Source organism: Stylophora pistillata, chromosome 8, assembly GCF_964205215.1.
Source record: "Stylophora pistillata chromosome 8, jaStyPist1.2, whole genome shotgun sequence".
NCBI classification, from domain to species: Eukaryota; Metazoa; Cnidaria; class Anthozoa; order Scleractinia; family Pocilloporidae; genus Stylophora; species Stylophora pistillata.
The window spans coordinates 21,185,980-21,202,871 of record NC_142526.1 but is presented as its reverse complement, the minus strand read 5'-3'; the positions used below and the strand labels follow the sequence as shown (position 1 = coordinate 21,202,871).

General features: G+C 38.7%; 2 protein-coding genes across 4 annotated transcripts; one reads left to right on the top strand and one right to left on the bottom strand.

The window, feature by feature from the left end:
* Positions 1 to 3,841: 3,841 nt before the first annotated feature.
* On the bottom strand, positions 3,842 to 15,486 carry LOC111332216 (adipolin). Of its 3 annotated transcripts, none has more exons than XM_022937516.2 (9): positions 15,350 to 15,486; positions 12,632 to 12,766; positions 8,510 to 8,632; positions 7,944 to 8,058; positions 7,576 to 7,613; positions 6,950 to 7,069; positions 6,165 to 6,355; positions 5,740 to 5,818; positions 3,842 to 5,179 (listed from the first exon to the last, which is right to left on the bottom strand). In XM_022937516.2, exons 2-9 carry the CDS (start codon positions 12,740 to 12,742, stop codon positions 5,081 to 5,083), a joined length of 876 nt encoding a protein of 291 aa, XP_022793251.1. In that variant the 5' UTR covers positions 12,743 to 12,766; positions 15,350 to 15,486; the 3' UTR covers positions 3,842 to 5,080. The 3 variants fall into 3 exon arrangements, with proteins under 3 accessions (XP_022793251.1, XP_022793250.1, XP_022793249.1); XM_022937515.2 differs by lacking the exon at positions 15,350 to 15,486 and adding an exon at positions 12,898 to 14,410; XM_022937514.2 differs by lacking the exons at positions 12,632 to 12,766; positions 15,350 to 15,486 and adding an exon at positions 11,246 to 11,476.
* LOC148725443 (uncharacterized) lies at positions 14,547 to 16,199 on the top strand. Its single transcript, XM_088730353.1, has 3 exons — positions 14,547 to 15,046; positions 15,419 to 15,519; positions 15,999 to 16,199. The coding sequence occupies exons 1-3, from the start codon at positions 14,830 to 14,832 to the stop codon at positions 16,098 to 16,100; spliced, it is 420 nt and encodes a 139-aa protein (XP_088586479.1). The 5' UTR covers positions 14,547 to 14,829; the 3' UTR covers positions 16,101 to 16,199.
* The last annotated feature ends 693 nt before the right edge of the window (positions 16,200 to 16,892 follow it).

Sequence of the window (16,892 nt, the reverse complement as noted above, 5' to 3'; positions counted from 1 at the left end):
TTCAAATGCCTCATGTGAGAGGGGAGTCAGGGGCATATTCGCGCCGGCGATTCATCCACTGACTAGCCTGGTGTGAGGTTTATGGCGCGTGACGGAAACCCTACACGACCTCAAACCTCTTATTTCGCGTAACCCAATGAGCTCTAAGAGGATACTTGTGATTATTTTCGAATAACGGATTGAGCTGAACGGTAAAGAGAAGGAAGGGTTGAATTGGCAATGTTTTCTACTTTAAGAAAAACGACAATTAAATGTTACAAAACATCACTGGGTAAATTAACTTTCTCCAAGACTAAACGATATTGAAACGTAACGATAGAACGCATAACTTCTGTTTGCCTTGCCATGTTTTCAACTTCGATTGTTCTTTCCAATTATTCATCCAAAAAATGAACGCATTTCTTGCAACGATAGCCTACATATATATTTCTGATACAAACCAAGACAAGATTTCGCTGGCGGGAACACAGGGGTTTTCGCGTTTTGTCAACTCAAAGCTGATTGGGTTACGCGAACAAAGAGGTTTGAGGTCGTGTAGGGTTTTCGTCATGCGCCATAAACCGCACACCAGGCAAGTCAGTAGATGAAATAATTTGGATATATCAGCAAAGTCGAAATGGTAAATTGGCCACCGTAACGATTACAAAAGCTGACGTTTCGAGCGTTAGCCCTTCGTCGGAGCGAATGGCTAGATCTAGATGAATCGCCGGCGCGAATATGCCCCTGACTCCCCTCTCACATGAGGCATTTGAAACAGGGCATTGTTTACCATCATCCTATCAGCGTGGAGCAAACAGCGTGACGGTTGTTCCCTGGCACACCAAATCTGTGCCGCGGATGCCGATCGCTTGGAAAGGAGCACAACTATAAGACCCCAGCTTGTTCTGTTTTCTTGCCGTAACTTAAATGTATTAATGTAGTTGTAATTTGTCTTGAATTTTTACTCTCTTGCTCTGTAAATCTTTTTATTTTATAATACACGTATTAAACACTGCCCGTCTCGACTAGCCTTTGCTAACTGCGGGCAGTGCATATTTTTTGTAATATTGTAATATTGTAATATATCACTAAACTTTCATTTCATTGAAAATCGGCTTCGAAAGCGGAGCGGTCGAAAATGAGCTTTCCACCCTTGTCTCGTTCTTATACAGTAGAGTAACAGTCAACGCAAAATCTACCAAAGCGCTATGTCACTTGGTGTTCAACTGCTAAAAGAAAGACTGCAACATCTCTGCTTTGATTTTCTGGAGGAATCGAGACTGGTGGTAATTTTTTGGCGGAATTATTCGCTTCGGGCGACGGACACTTCTAAAATAGGTTTCCGGCCTTGTCTTTCTTTTAGCAGTTGAACACCAACATAGCGCTAACTCGCCGAAAACGCTTCAAAATGGCCTGAGACGCTAGGAATCAACAAAGAAAACAACAAGGCAATAAGGTGAGTCCATTGTATTTCAAAACAAGACAATTTTTTCTCTCTTTTAAGGCAAACCGATAACATCCCATACAAACCTTTATAAATATAAAACCGGTTGCGCAACACGGTAAGAGTCACGTCCGCTTGTCTAGTAGTGAGCTTGGGCTGCCTGTGAGTAGAGTAACGGTCAACGCAAAATCTACCAAATCGCCCAAACTCGCCATTTAGAGCCACAGAAACGACAATACATGGCAAGTGAGGTAGGTTTACATTTATTTTGAGCCTTAACATAGACATTCCTCGATATAAGTTTACGATATTACGACTCTTTAATATTCTCCCATACATTTCTTTATATTTCGAACAAACGACCAGACAAGCCGCTTGTGTGGGGCCCCTATGATTTATAAGATCGAATTTTAAGCGCAAGCGTGGGCCGTTAAAAAAGAGGAATCATTATAAAAAAGAGATTAAGAAAAATCGAAAAGGATAACAAAAGCGAAGAATATAACGTGTGAAGTCTCCTTACCTTTTTTCCGTAACCGCTTTGTCACCAACGGTCGTTTTGATGCTGTTTTGGCGACTTTCTTTGTAGTTGAAGTTGAAGTTGAAGTTCATTTATTTGTTTTAGCAGGTTGATTAATTTGGCAGCTGTAATAGCTGATGTGGACCTGCTGTCCTAACCCACCCATCCCACCCCAGGAGAGGACATCCATCACACAGTAATCTCGTGTGTGGGAAATTAACGTCTCCTGCCCCAACCCTGCAGGAGACGGGACCTCCATTTATTCGTCCCTATCCGAGAAGACTAGAATATCTAACCATTTCTTGATCTTATAGAAAGGTAGCAAATTCTTCTCAATTATTTTAAGACCTTGAGCGTTGGTCCGGGCGGGGCTCGAACCCTCGACCTCCCGCACTACAGTCCAGCGCTCTATCCATTGAGCTAACCAGGAGGCGGTTAGCTCGATGGATAGAGCTAACCGATGTAACTCAATGTAATGCGTGTGGTGCTACTGGTCAACTGGTAGAAAAATGTTGGTAAAACGGAGCGTCACTCGGATCGATGCAAGAGTATCTGGAAACTTTTGCCGCTCGAACCGGTAGGTATTAGCAAAGCGCTCTCGCGGCTGGAAATTTGAGGGAGATCGGTCGACTTTTGTGAAATTTATCGGCCTTTGAGTGACGATGGTTGGTGTTCGGAACCGGTTGAAGTGACAAACCTTGCGTTTTCTCTATGTAGTTGACTGGGAGGACCACACGCGTTACAAAGAAAGCGGCTACGGAAAAATGGTAAGGAGACTTCACACGTTACATTCCTCGCTTTGATTATCCTTTTAATATTTCTTTATTTTTTCATAATTTTCCCTCTTTTTTAACGGCCCACGCTAACGCTTAAAATTAGATCTTAATATGTTAGGTATTCCCTTTAATTGACCTTTAGACCCCAAAATCACACACACTACCCTTGGGCCGCCTGTAACAATTAAATAACATAACACAACGTATTTATTCAAGATGAAGAAACAAAAGTTATAAAACATCTTGAAAAGGAAAACTGTAGGTTGACCCTATGATGTTTCCCTAAATAAAAGATAAAAAGCGGCTATATACAATATAAAAGGATTCAAGAACTATTTACAAGAGATAAATTGGATAACTGACATTCTATAGTAACAATGGATAAACAAGACAAGCAGCTAATGGATATTCAGAAAGCGCTGTAGCGCCCTCTTAAAACGGCTCAGGCTCCCAGCCTCAACAATAGATCCTGGTAGTTTAGTCCAGTCCCGTACCATTCAGATAGGAAAATAATATTTATATGGATTAAATTTTGCTGGCTTAACTAGAACTTTTACGGTTGGTTGGCACAGGTTCAATTGCACTTGGTAAATTCAAAGAGATTGTCAAAGTTTAGTGGAGTAGGGCGCCGCGTTTTGTCATCTCCCAAATGTAACTACCCCGCCGAGGTGTCGGATTTATCTCCTTTTTTCGAATACAAAGCATCGAGTTTGAGTGGAAAAGGTGATAAACTTCGAACGTCATAACAGCTGGGACTATGTTTGAGGGGGTGTTGAAAAAAAATTCCTGTAGGTCAGTTAGTGTCATAAAAAATGGTCCTGTTTGGTTGACGTCTGACGCCAGTGATATATCAGCTGAACATCGTATGTCCTCATAATTAAACGACCGAGCCATCCACCAATGGACATAACATCTGTTTTGTCTGGTTACTATTTCTTTTGCTCTGCCGAACGACACGTTTTCGACACTGTTGACTCAAAAGCAAGTAAATATATTTTGCTGATATTTTTGAAAGAGCACAGATGCCTAATGTTCGTTTTTTCTAATTTTACAGCGCGCAAAGTGCAAACAAAGCCATTTCTTGCGACAAGCAATAAAAACACTGATTCGCATCATGAGTAAATATAAGTAGTAATAACTGTCTTTATTGCAATTATGACAATAGTTGAAATTGTGATTATTTCAATCCTTTATTACGTACAACTGTTTACTGTTTATAAGTCTACTGTTATAGGATTTGATGCAAATCTGTACTCCAACATTTTATGACTAAAAAAAATATTACCATAGTCGGTTTTATTAATTTCAATATTTTTATGTTAGACTTTTTCCACTGGCAAGATATAAACAATTCATTTTGATCATTTACCATAATTAAATTTTGATAATGCATAATTCTGGTGCCTTTCTAAGTAAACATGGTATCAGTAAAGAAAATAAAAGGGAACCGCATCTTTTGGTTCCAGAAACGGCACTCAGCCAGGGAACCGTTTCCCAAAGGTCCCGGTAACTTAACGGGCCAGTAAAGCTGTTTTGTTTTCATTCAAGATGGGAGTTTCAAAAGTTTTGAAAGTATGCAATAAAACTATCAGCCAAAGAAACAAAATGAATTAGTAAGGAGCCAGAACCTGCTTCTCTATTCTTTAAATTTTGATTCTAAAATATGGCTTCGGGCCTGTTAAGTTACTGGGACTTTGGAGGTTAAAACTATTTACACTAGAATTTGGCTCAAAGACCTGCAATGTAGAACCCATGGAAGTATTGTTAGCCCTGTTTTCTAGAGTTGCTAACGGAGACGGAAGACATTTCAGATTCCAGGGAGTTGTAAATGATGGAAATTCTCTTCAAAGGAAGATAATTTTCAAAGCTTTAATTTTATGTGAACTGAGTTCGATTTAGCGAGGCTTCACTGCATGTTTCAGTGGAACTTTTACTCAGGCTTCACAACGGTATACTTTAAGTCCTTAACTGTTTTGTGGCGTAGTTAGATACACGCGACTGCAACCAAACAAAATTCCATATCTTATTAGAAAAACACCAAATATACATGGAACATTTTAGACCAGGTGATAGCATTCTTTGCTAGCATATTTACGCACCTATTCTCTGGTTAAACTCTGTATATCTACAACGTTATATGAGCACTGAAATGTTTCAAAATTACCCCAGACAATTGCTCTACACTTTGTTCACAGTTTATGTAAAGGAAAACCTGTAGTTCCTAGCCAGAACTATATGATTACTCTACAATTGATGTCTAGATATTAAAGCAACCTTCAAAACTGATGCATGAGGAGCGTAAATTAAGTCAAGCTAAATTTTGTGTTTATCTTAACCATTGTAACGCCCTCCTTTGACATCATCCTATCGACCAATCATGAGGCCGGAAAAAGAGGACTCCTCCATAATGTTAAGTGGCTTGTTAGTGTTGTTCTCGACGTAAACTGATACGTAATTTCCAGCCTGGTGAGCAAAACAATCGTAAGCATTTTTTCGTTAATAAATGAAGACGTCGCCCTTTCAGTCTTTGTCGCCACTACATAATTTCCTCTATCCGATTAGGTTTTCTATTTAGTGTCATATCCTCTTAACTTAATGATGAAACTGATGTGAGGAGATGTTAGGTAGAGCGACCTTAACGTAACTAATTGACGTAACTTAACGTAACTAATTGACGTAAGATTAAGACGAAGGAAGATGAACTTTAACTTTTGCAGTGACGTAAGAGAAGCAGCGTGACGGCGGAGAGCCCATAGACCGCTCCCGGCAGAAACATGGTGCAAAGCAGTCCTAAAGCAGTTTTCAAGTTCTTCTGTTTATGGGTTATCTGAGAAGCGTCACTCTAGTTATTTAGCCAACTTAATTCATAGATTCGCAAGGAGCCTCATTACTTCCTTTAATCGAGGTTGACCATTGTATGTGTACATGTCGTGACTTTAATATTGTTTTTAGCAACGGGCTATCAAGAACTAGTACAAGTAATATCTTCAAAGGATTAAAGCCTGTTATGAGTAATTTGTTACCTTGAGCATAAGCATTCCAGTAACTGTGACTGAAAACTTCAGACTGTTGCTTTCCATTCCTGCTATTGTTGTCAAAGCTCTGGAATTGGAATTGAAATTATTTAAACTAGCTTTACTGAGGATCCAACGAGTTTCCTTTATGAAGATTGTAATGTTCTCTGGGGACACGTTTTACTTTGATATACACCAGTCTAAATAGAAGGTGCTAAGGCAAGCGGGTCTAAGTTATAAGATTAGGGGATCGTACTCTCGTCCACGGCCTACGTGACTGTTGAACTTGCCGTCTTCATTGCTACATAAGTCATGTTTTTGGCGGCCAAAGGATAAAACAGACGGCCAATAATTTTTTTTAAGGCACATAAGCAAATACCAAAAAAATAGAGAATTTATTTAAAGAAGAGATTGTGCCATATGCTTCCACTTACGTGTTCAATTCGCAAAGTGAGTTAATACATATGCTGATTTTGATGAAGTCTCTTGGGCGCAAATTTGTGTCCCTGTCGCGAGAGATTAGGAGTGTGGCCGTAAGGTGGTATACACCTGTATACCGTATGACGTATCGACCAGAACGCACGTTGATATCGCTTCCGCGCACGAAAGTGCCAGCTTGATCACCCTAGGAAAAATAATATCAATCATATTTGGTTCCAAGAAAGTAAAGGTAAAATACGAGCGGACATGTATTTTAAGAATTAAAATTTCAATTTTTTCCCTGCCTTATTATCTGCCAATAACAAGTGTCCGTAAGCAGATTTTTACATGTAGGTAACCAAACTGTCAGTCAAGGTGGCTCAAATAGTTTAATTATTTTCTAACACTAATTGTTTGATATTGCAAGAAAAAAAAAATCAGTGTTTGAAAATAACATAATCATTGTGATCCACATTAAGTCACAGTTAGGGAGACGTAATTCCTTAGAAGACAATCTGCATTTTTTCCAGATGGTTAGATGAATACTGGTAAGTTACCACTGAAATGGAAGGTAATGTACGCTTCTAACATAAGGTATTCAATTTATTTATAACATGGTTTTAATTTTAGAGCCACCATTTAAAATAATTAGAATGTTTGAAGTATTGATTGCGTTTTGGATTCATTTCGCTAAAACACCTACGTTACCACAGTGACTTTGAGTTTGAATGAACAAAATTAAAGGAAAAACAGTCTCAAGAAGTTATTGTAGAACTTTTATATGACATACAAAACGTACTGGCAGTTTGAAGTTTTGCACCTCCTGGTGTGTCTTCTTTGGAACGGTAATTGCGTATCTGAGGACAATATGGTGAGCAGACAATAGATCTGGAATACCCGCTGCCATCAGACTGATATTCTGTTGGGAGAAGCGTGTAGTAATTTAGTTAGCTTTGCTTGGTTATTTTGTAATCATTGGTTGTCATTAGCGAGATTTCTTAGGCTGACAGACCCTTTCCTTTTAGGTACTATCTCTAATTCATAGTCCTCTCGTCTGATTTTTCTCACAAAAAAAAAAAAATGTTCCAGTTATAAGTTTATCTTTTCTAGTTGACAGAGCTATTATCTCAGTATATAAACATTCTGTACGGCCTTTTCACAGTTCTTGAACGAGTTCGCCTTAACTAGATGGTTAGAGCGTTCCACTGCTTAACCATACAACTGTAATTAGGTGGGGTTCAACCTTCGCTGGTGACTCAAATTTTTAGTTCTACCCCCATGAGAAGTGTCTAGCATCTTTCTTTACTATCAAATATACTTGAAACTTGCGGTCTTTTGGGTGCATCAGCATGCAGTTCTAAAGTGATTTTTGAACAAAGGGAATTTTCATTGACGCTCTCTTCTATTAGGAAACTTATTACATACCTGGTCTGCAATTCGCCTTGATCGTCGATTTGCGCTTTCTACACAAAAAATAGTTGTAATAAGACACATTACACGTTACACAAGCTTAAATATTGATATTTGAAGCTCCATGGGAAGGGTGTTATGTTTGAAATGGAGCTTTGTTGATGTGTTAGTTACATGTGCTTTGAAGTTCTTCTCATAACATCCTTTGACCTCACAGCCCTAATAGGCCACATTGTGGTGCGATCAATCACATCAGCTACGCATGCCAAAAAGGGGTGTTCATGATAACTGATATCAAATGACTTAGATATTCAAGTAAAATTCCTTTGGATACAGTAGAAAGTTCGATTTATCCAAATTTGAGTGATCCAGACTCTACTTACCTTGCACCATGTTCCTAAACTCCGCCATCATCGTGGCCTCTGTCACTTGGGCTCCTGGCGGCCCAGTTGGACCGGGTGGGCCTGGAGGTCCAGGGGGACCTGGGTCACAAACAATCTAACATGTAACAAAAAGAAGCAAACAATCAAACAAAAACAAAACGAAGACATTTGAAATAGTAAGCAATTGATGTGCTGCTGGGAAATGTGGCCAAAAGACCTTAGGAAACTGACTAAATTTTAAAACAAAGTCACTCTTGAAAACCAGTAATTGCTTGGTATCCTCTATGGCCCACTTTCACAAATGGCTGCTGGATTAATATTCTTTTGTTTAAATTTAAATTAGCCCTTCTGGCCTCGCTTGAGATAATGTATTCTTTTGAATTTTGTACTGGAGAACGAGGCCAGAAGGGCTAATTTAAATTTAAAGAAAAGAATATTAATCTGGCAGCCATTTATGAAATTGGTCTATTGCCATGACTTCTGAGTACAAACGATACCTGTTTTAAAGTATCAGACATTTTGAAGTAAATCAAACCCATTGTGAGATGATAACAGAGCTTCCTTACCTTGGTATTGTCCTTGGCATTCTTGTCTTTCTTTCCTTTGTTTCCTTTGCCACGTTTTTTGAAGTAGTTCCAACTCTGTGCCGGATTGACTGGATCCGAGCCATTATCAGATGCTGTCTGCAACTTTGAGGAAAAAGTAGCACCAGTAGTTATTATCGGTAGCTTACAAAACACCTGACGATCCAATATTGAAAAACAGCGTACGTCTTTTTCGGTTAGTTTTTATTGTTATTGTTTGTTTGTTTTTCTGCTTCGTTCGCTCATTATCTTATATGTTCTGCATCCATCCACCCATTAATTAATTAATTCGTTCTTTCATTCATTCATTCATTCACTCAGATGATCTTTGACATTTTATTCAGTCATACATCATTCCATCCATTCCATTTTTATCGTGTTTCAATCTTTCCTTAACTCTTTGCATAGGTCACCCATTGGTTCTTTTGTTTGTATCTCAATATGCTGATGGACGAGACCTGATTTATAAAGGTCAAAATGACTAACAAATTACGTTAGTAATGTCTGCTACTTACATTTTAGTCCTATATTTAAAATAAGACCAGAGGTCTTACAAAAAATGTAGAGATTGAAATATATTGTTCTAAATAGGATATTGAGGTTAGACTTGGACCAGGGATTTATTTCATATAATATAATTATAATTACAATATCGCATCAGTAAGGAAAGCCAGAGTTGAGTAGTTGAAAGATGTGGACCATTTTCCTTGGGGAAATGAAAACTGAAGATTTCATTGATGTATTACTGCGCCTATAGTATTGTGAAAGCTTCATCTCAAGTACAAATCATCCGTGCTGACTTTAAATCCACAATTTACATGTGGTGACCAAGAGGTGCAACCAGCCATGGTCGCCTCCACAAATTTGTCGCAACTTGAGTACGTGAAAATTGCTGTAATGAAACACGCACGAAACTTATAACCATGTTTTTGAAAACAACGTGTTCAGTTAAAGTTCGGGTGTTCATTCTTTCAAATGGGAACGTCAATGCTTCAAGTTCTTTCTGAAAATTTTCCCCAGTGACAAATCTTTTCAGTCTATTCTAGTCAATTTGGAAGTCGGGCGAAACATGTCTTCCTTTTTTCTGATCGTTAACCACCGATAGAATTCAAGACCAAGATCCCTTCGCCGTTTGTTAAGATCCCCTGTCACAGTTTACATCCGAGTTGAGAGGATTTTTGGTTATAAATCGATTAAACTATAATTTCTAGTTCATAATTGCCTCAGTCCGATGGACCACTCTGGCCTCAATGAAAAGCCATTTTTTTTTTTAAGACTCTCATAACTACATGCATGTTAACAAAAAACTAATTACGATTAATTATAGTTCTCATGCAACATTCTGTTGCATCATTCTTAGAGCTGAGGTTAGCTGGTTTTTAGTGAACACTGTATGTGGCGAACGTCGATGTAACTTACAAAAGATAGTGAAAAAAATTAGAAAAATCAATTGTAAAATTTTCTTTTTCGATAGTTGGGCATTTGAAAGGCTATCGGAAGCATTCTTCCTTTTCCTGTTTTTTCGACTGATTAAGAAACTACTCTTGGAATTTATGCCAGAAACACCCACAAAAAATGTTATTTTACAGAACTTTAGTTGCCAGAATATATAATTGCACTCTAACCCTTGTGATTGTACTTTGTAACAACTAATTAGATGAGGTAATTGCATTAATTCTTTCAATTAAATTTTCAGACGGGCATTAACCCACCCGGCGGGGTTATGTTCTTTAAACTACATTTGATTATCAGCCCTGAATTTATAATTACAGTTAATTGGCAACCCACAACAAGTGATAACCTTCAAAGATGTGAAATCTTTAAGTGTCAACAGCTTGAGTAAACAAGCCAATTGGTCCTACTTTATCAATCAACGACCTTACAAGTCAATTGCATGTTCTAACCATTCGCGTGCATATCCTAATTGGAAATGTGATTTTCTTTATTTTAATTTTTAGTAAATTTTTTTTTTTTTTTTTTTTTTTTTTTTAACAGAGAGCATCTCTAAGGGATTAAATTCTGACTTGTTTGTGTTTTTGGCACTGAGACCGGCGGAAGAGGTTATTTATATCTTGAGTGTTGAACTCCCTCCCAAGATCCTTACCTACATACCCAAGTCGATGATTCTTTGCAAAAAACTGAACCGTTTTCGTCTGCAAGCTTCAGAAAAGTTGAAAGAAATAGATTTATAAAAGGTTGTACACTAACTGTTTAAAAAAAACCCCATATTCACGAAGAGCAAGCAGCAGAGCAATCACGAGGCGAAGAACCAAAATCATTCGACGCCAACAACCTCTGGTAACATAAGTGACTTCATTTTGGAAGCCGACTCGTTTTTCTTTTAATTTTCCAAATTGATTCAAAACAATGAAAGCATTAAGTCTCTGCACTTTCCTATCGTTTCCGAAAAACAGAGATGTGCATCAATCGCAAAAATATGCAAAATGTTCGAGAACGTCTACGCAACGTTCTGTCACCCGCTCTTGTCGCGTCTATGTTTTATCTTCCAAGCGCTGTCCACGGACACTCCGTGGGGAAACCTTTGAACAGAAAAATTGGTCGATTTTTTGTTCGAACCGAAGCCGCTTGGTAAAAGATGGTGAACAGTAAGAGGGCGTGGAGAAACGCAACACAACTGCTCTCCATCTGCTGGGCCCAGGCAAAGAACTCCCGCAAAATAAACCTCTGAGAATACAACATACATAGAAAATATCTTACGTTTGAATTCCTGAGGCTGGCAGATACCCCTTTGGTTTTCCCACCACTATTCGTAGAGGTTTGTGCTATCGAGGGTCTTGGCGAACTCGCAGTTGGTGAAACGATCTCGAATGGGATACTAAACAGAAAAGTCGCCATAACAATGACCGCATAGTGAACAGCGCCTGGAGATTTAAGATTCAACATGTTTCCGCAGAGAGCTCTTCACAAACGCGATGCAAAAGAGACTGGTCTCAAATGCAACGAGGCGCTAAATTTATGGGTAATTGGGTAAGGCACGGGAGGTCGGAAAATGGAGAAATATAATATTGGTATTTCCCTTTAAGGTGAAGGTCGCATTGATACCCTCGATTTCTCTGGAGGATTTAAGCATTAATTAATACGAGAGGTCGCCAAAAAAATGAGTGATTTGGAATTGAAATTGAAACGGCGGGATTCCTCTGGCGTTTAAATCTGCTACGTGCCCTCTGGTGCACATCTGTGAGTTAATTTAATGGAGGGCGGTTTCTTGAGGCACAACCCGTATGCTACTTTCATTCATTGTCAATAATGTTGCTGGAAGGAGCCGCAGAATTTGTTATACAAATATGAAAGCATTGTGGACCTTAAAAATGTTATTTGTTTAGTTAAAACAGCATCTGTTTTGTTCAAACCCCGCCCAACAAATTATAATTACGACTTCTATGAGGTCGGTGACTACATTTGTAATTGGTGGGGAGGAGCCCAGCTATCGATCGACACATGGTTTTTATGAAATGCCGATGCGTCAAATGATTGCTTTGATGAGCGCACTTCTGTCCTGCTCCAAAGATTTTGCACCAAAATAGGTGATAACCTTTGTTTGCAATTTCGCATATGGGGGAATAGCAGGAACTTCATCTGCGCGAAGGAACGTCAACACAAATGCAATTTGTCTTATTGTCTTAAGTTGTGTTCTTCAGGCAAAGAATATTGCTTCATCAACTAACATTGATGAAAACCAGTCTTTCTTTTACCGCAGTGTTTGCTCTTAAAAGCTCCTCGATTGACTGAACAACTATTTGTTTGTTAACCGTTTTATTTCCGACCGCAACTTGTACGTTTTTCCAGTGGAACAATTTTTCACGTACGTCTGAAAAAGTCTGAAAGTGTCGAGGTACGAAAATATGGCTTATGTCACTTGGACACGTTAACTACGAAATTTATTTGTGGTAACAGGGGGTCAAGATGATTTCATCGTGTTTGTCATTGTTTGTTTAGAATTCATGTCAAGTTTATTTCTTCCAATTTTTAAGTTTGATCATGTCGATTAGTCGATTTTACTGTTGGTTAACACGCATTAGGCGAAACTAAACAGAGACTCGCATCAGGCCGAAGTAAAAAATAACAAAAACGAAAATGTCTTACCGAGTTAAATGGGTTGCGATTCCGTCTTGTCCCTGAGGGCTTTTTCGCACATAAGACACTATTGGTTAATTCCAGCAACAGTAAAAACACGAAGATAAACCGTATTTGCATGTTGTCGTTGGAATACCAGTCAACCTACAGGTGGCAAACAAATGGTTTTATTTGCGTTAATTTTGATCAGATCGGCTTGCACCATACATGTTACAATGTTGCACATCCAAACTCAACTATGCGTGTGACCACGAAATGAAGTATGCGCAACTTACCTTATTCTAAAAATATTCGTGGTTTTCCTTGAGGGGTTGTTATGTCCACGGGTCTTCTTAGAGGCTCGTTTAAGAATACTTGTACGATTAACACCGATCCGATGGTCTCTGGTGGCAACTTTAAAGTTAACACCCGCGAGATAAATTACTACAAATGGATACAAATGAGCTTCTGACAGGGAAATACGTTGTTTTATACCCCCGCCGACCCGTTGATGATGCGCCTATCAAACCCTGGAATCGAGACTAGTAACAACCAATGGTAAAGCGCAAACAGAGCACATTGTCATTCAAAGAGGAACCTCTTAGTATTCCTGTGGACGATATGGAAGGCCTGTTGACAGATAAAACGAGTGCGCCTGAATTGCGGTACCTTTGCAATGAAATACGGTCGTGTCCTAGAGGAAATACCCGGGGCTGCGTGCCTGAATTTCTGTCTCAATGTTCTATTGTGTTGTGTCATTGTTCTGGTATGTTTCATTTCTCCAATAGTTTTGGTAAACATTCTCAAAATTGGTTTAGAGAGTTCAAAGATGTCGACACGACTTCCGGCTGGAATGTAATAATCGCTGACCGCAGACTTCAGCAGCAAGTAAGGATAGCGTGTGCTTAACCTGGGGAACATAAACTGACAAACGTGAGCAGGATAAGTCCTTTAAAGGCTGAGAATCTTCACGTAAGATTAACCAACACGCAAGCTAAACACTCTCACTTTTTTTGCATTTTTGTTCTGTTTTGTTGCATACATGTGAAATAGGGCAATATTGTTCGCCTTTACCTCAAAATTTCTTAAGAAATATAAAGATCTTGCTTAAAACTTTCTTGAATGGCAGTTTTAGTCCGGATTTTTCCTTTGTAGCCGTTTTAGAGAAGGAAGCCTGAACTTCCGCTCATCATTATTTCCTCGACCACAAAATTACCTTTGCACGATCAAAATTTGTTTTAAGTTACTCAAATGTAACCGTTCTAAGAAGTGTTGCTCAAATATTGAGATGGTGCATATCCTACGTAATGAAATAAAATCTAACATGTTAAGTGACCATTTTGAGAAAATGTCTTACTCAATAAGTTGCTCTTCCTTCGCTGTGTTTCAAAAGAGAAGTTCCATCCTAACTTTTTTAAAAATTGAGAAAAATCTACCACTTCTGCAGTGAAACTCCTGCAGTAATCCCACTTTCGAGCCTAGCTCTTTGAAATAACCAGTAGGCAAGGTGTGAAAATAAGACTCCACGTGGTTACGTACCTCTAGATACACTAATTATAGAAAACATCTGAATACAGAGGCGCTTGATACTACAAGGTTTTTTCTTTGTTTTCAGCTATATACGTCTCTACACAGTAACTTAGGTAACTCTACGTATCTTTGAAATAGCAAGCCATGCCGAAACTACCAAAATGCAGTTTATTTTGATAGTGATATGACATAAACAAACACGAAATTTCGGAAAGTCATTCGGAAGCCTGAATCAACAAGGCTGTTTACCTTGGAATTATATTTAACCATTTGTTAGACATCATTAATCAGACTATGAGTCACTTATAAAGCCGAACTATGCTATTTACTATACGTTATGTTACTTAATGAAACAATACAGGGACTCATCATGTTAGCGACTAGCATGCCTTACTCCAGCTGTCACGTGGAATTCGTTCCTGAAAAAGCGAAATTTAAACAGGCTTGGGGTAAATTCAAATGCGCCTTAGACATTGCTAATCTTAGCAATATTTAAGATACCTTTCTTATATCAAACTACAGCGGTTTGTGGCCCACGAATACCATATTGAGCTCGCTTATGCTCAACTAGTGGAGAATCTGCGAAATCGAAAGTCGGAGGTTCTTAGATATTGTCCAGAACTCTCACGCATTTTCTTTTTCTCAAGCTCGAGACTACTGATTACCATCTTTCTCTTAATATATGCTGTTTTTAATTCATGATAGGAAAGGCTCTATCGGCGAATCTCTTTTGTTTTTGTGGTGCGACGTGTTTATCCTTTAGTAGCCGTTGGTCTACTCTTTTCAACAATTTCCGCTGGAAAGCATTCCGTGCGTGCATTTTCCCATTTCTTAAAAAGTTCATATCAAGATGGCAAAGACGAAAAAAGGAATTAACAATAAGAGGAAAAGCGATGCTTAACGTATCTCTCGAAGGTATGACTTGTTTACTCACTAAAATTCCAGGATAAATTTGAATCGCTTGCATCCTCTTTTTGACGCTGCCGAATTTCAACAGTGCCAATTTTACGTTTTTCTGTTATTTGGAGCGGCACATCAGTCGCTCGTTTTGGTCTCGGGTATTATTCTTTCAAAGTGCTTCTTTTCATCAAGAAGTATAACATGAGTGAAAGCAGTGATAACAATTGCTTAGGTCCACGGAGATTTGGTGATAGATTTCACGAGAGCTTAGTGTGTAATAGTTTGTGCGTCAAGAGAACTACTCTTTAAATTTCTTACCTGTCGTTTATTGTGTTTTTCCTCTGTTATTTAACACCCGGTTTCCACGAATTTTCTTTTTCATCTTAGCGAGTTGCCATCCCTTGGCCATTTCTTCCCATGTGAGTATGCAAGACTCTCATTCGCTTTGGCGCTCCTTCGTGAAAACGCGTTGCACTCTTAGCTCAGAGGTGTGTTGGTTGGAGGTATTTTACGTCCCTAGCGGTCGATTGCGTGCATGAAAAGAGAATGCTCTTTTTTTTTCTTGAATATGACTAAGTTTAACGACGAATATTAATGAGATGATACCCACATTAGGTTCATTGCATAGGTATCAACTCTCTGTGGGCTTTTTCACCCCCTATGAAGACGGAGGTCAAAAAACAGCTTAATCACAGTTATGTTCAATTTTATTGAACAGAGTACTTGTCAATTACCCTTCGTTTACATTTTTGTTATCATTCCAATGGCCGCCATTTTGCAAGCCATTGAACACTTTCGTGTTATCTCGCGATTCCTGGATAATCTTTAGAAATTGTCCGAAATTGTTTGCGACAGCAAAATTTTGCGCTTTCTTTAAATATGTACCTGCTCTAGATAATAACAGTTAGTAAAAGTAACTGTTTCACGATTATATTACGATTAATATGTACTTCATTTTCCTTTTCAGACAGGGAAAAAAATACTAGCAGCAATAAATCAAGAGGTCCTCGTATTCCGATTGGGTGCGGCTTTTGATCCTCTTTTGTCATCTTATTGGAGAACCGATTAGATTCTGAAATCTTGACCTTGACTTTTGTGCCATAAGAAACGAAATACCCACCCTGTTAGGGAAAATGGAGTGCTATAGATTAAAGGATATTGAAAATTATCGTGGCCTCAAGTGTCCTTCAGGACACGAAGACGATGATAAATCAGTGAGTAAGTACGTGAACATAAGAGCATCAAAGGTTGTCCACAAGTGATGGGGCCTGTCTACGACCGACAAATGTACTCGGGCAATAAACAAAATTATGCAATGTATTTTAATAACCAAAAAAGATCATGCAATTACGTTCCTTTAGGGACAGGTTGAAACCTGTGTGTTTTTAAATTTATTCGCCTTTTCGTGTTTTGCAACTTCACCCCTACAACTCTTTCGGGCACAGTTTACTTATTCGTGTCTCTATGGCGCTTGCCTTCTCTGGAAAACAAATTATTTAACGGTGTCCTCCAATTAACAACATTTTTCAATGATCCCTGCAAATGTTAGAGCACTTTTCCGAGCTTGATTTAGGGAAGTTCATCCTGGGTCTCAAGCTGAACATGCAACACAGGAAATTTTGCAACCAGAACTTTCCATCACTGCCGAAAAATTCGAAGTTCGGACGCCATTGGCTTCCCTGTCTCAGTTTTGTACCACCCAGGTCAATTGCAACACAAGACATTCGCGTATAAATTATACAACAATACTCTCTTGGTTATAATTAGACTTGTAGTAAAGACCGAAAAAAAAACATCAATGACCAATCGAAGAGATTACAGGAGACTAAATTATCTCCATCGGAATGCAGCGCGCCCTTTA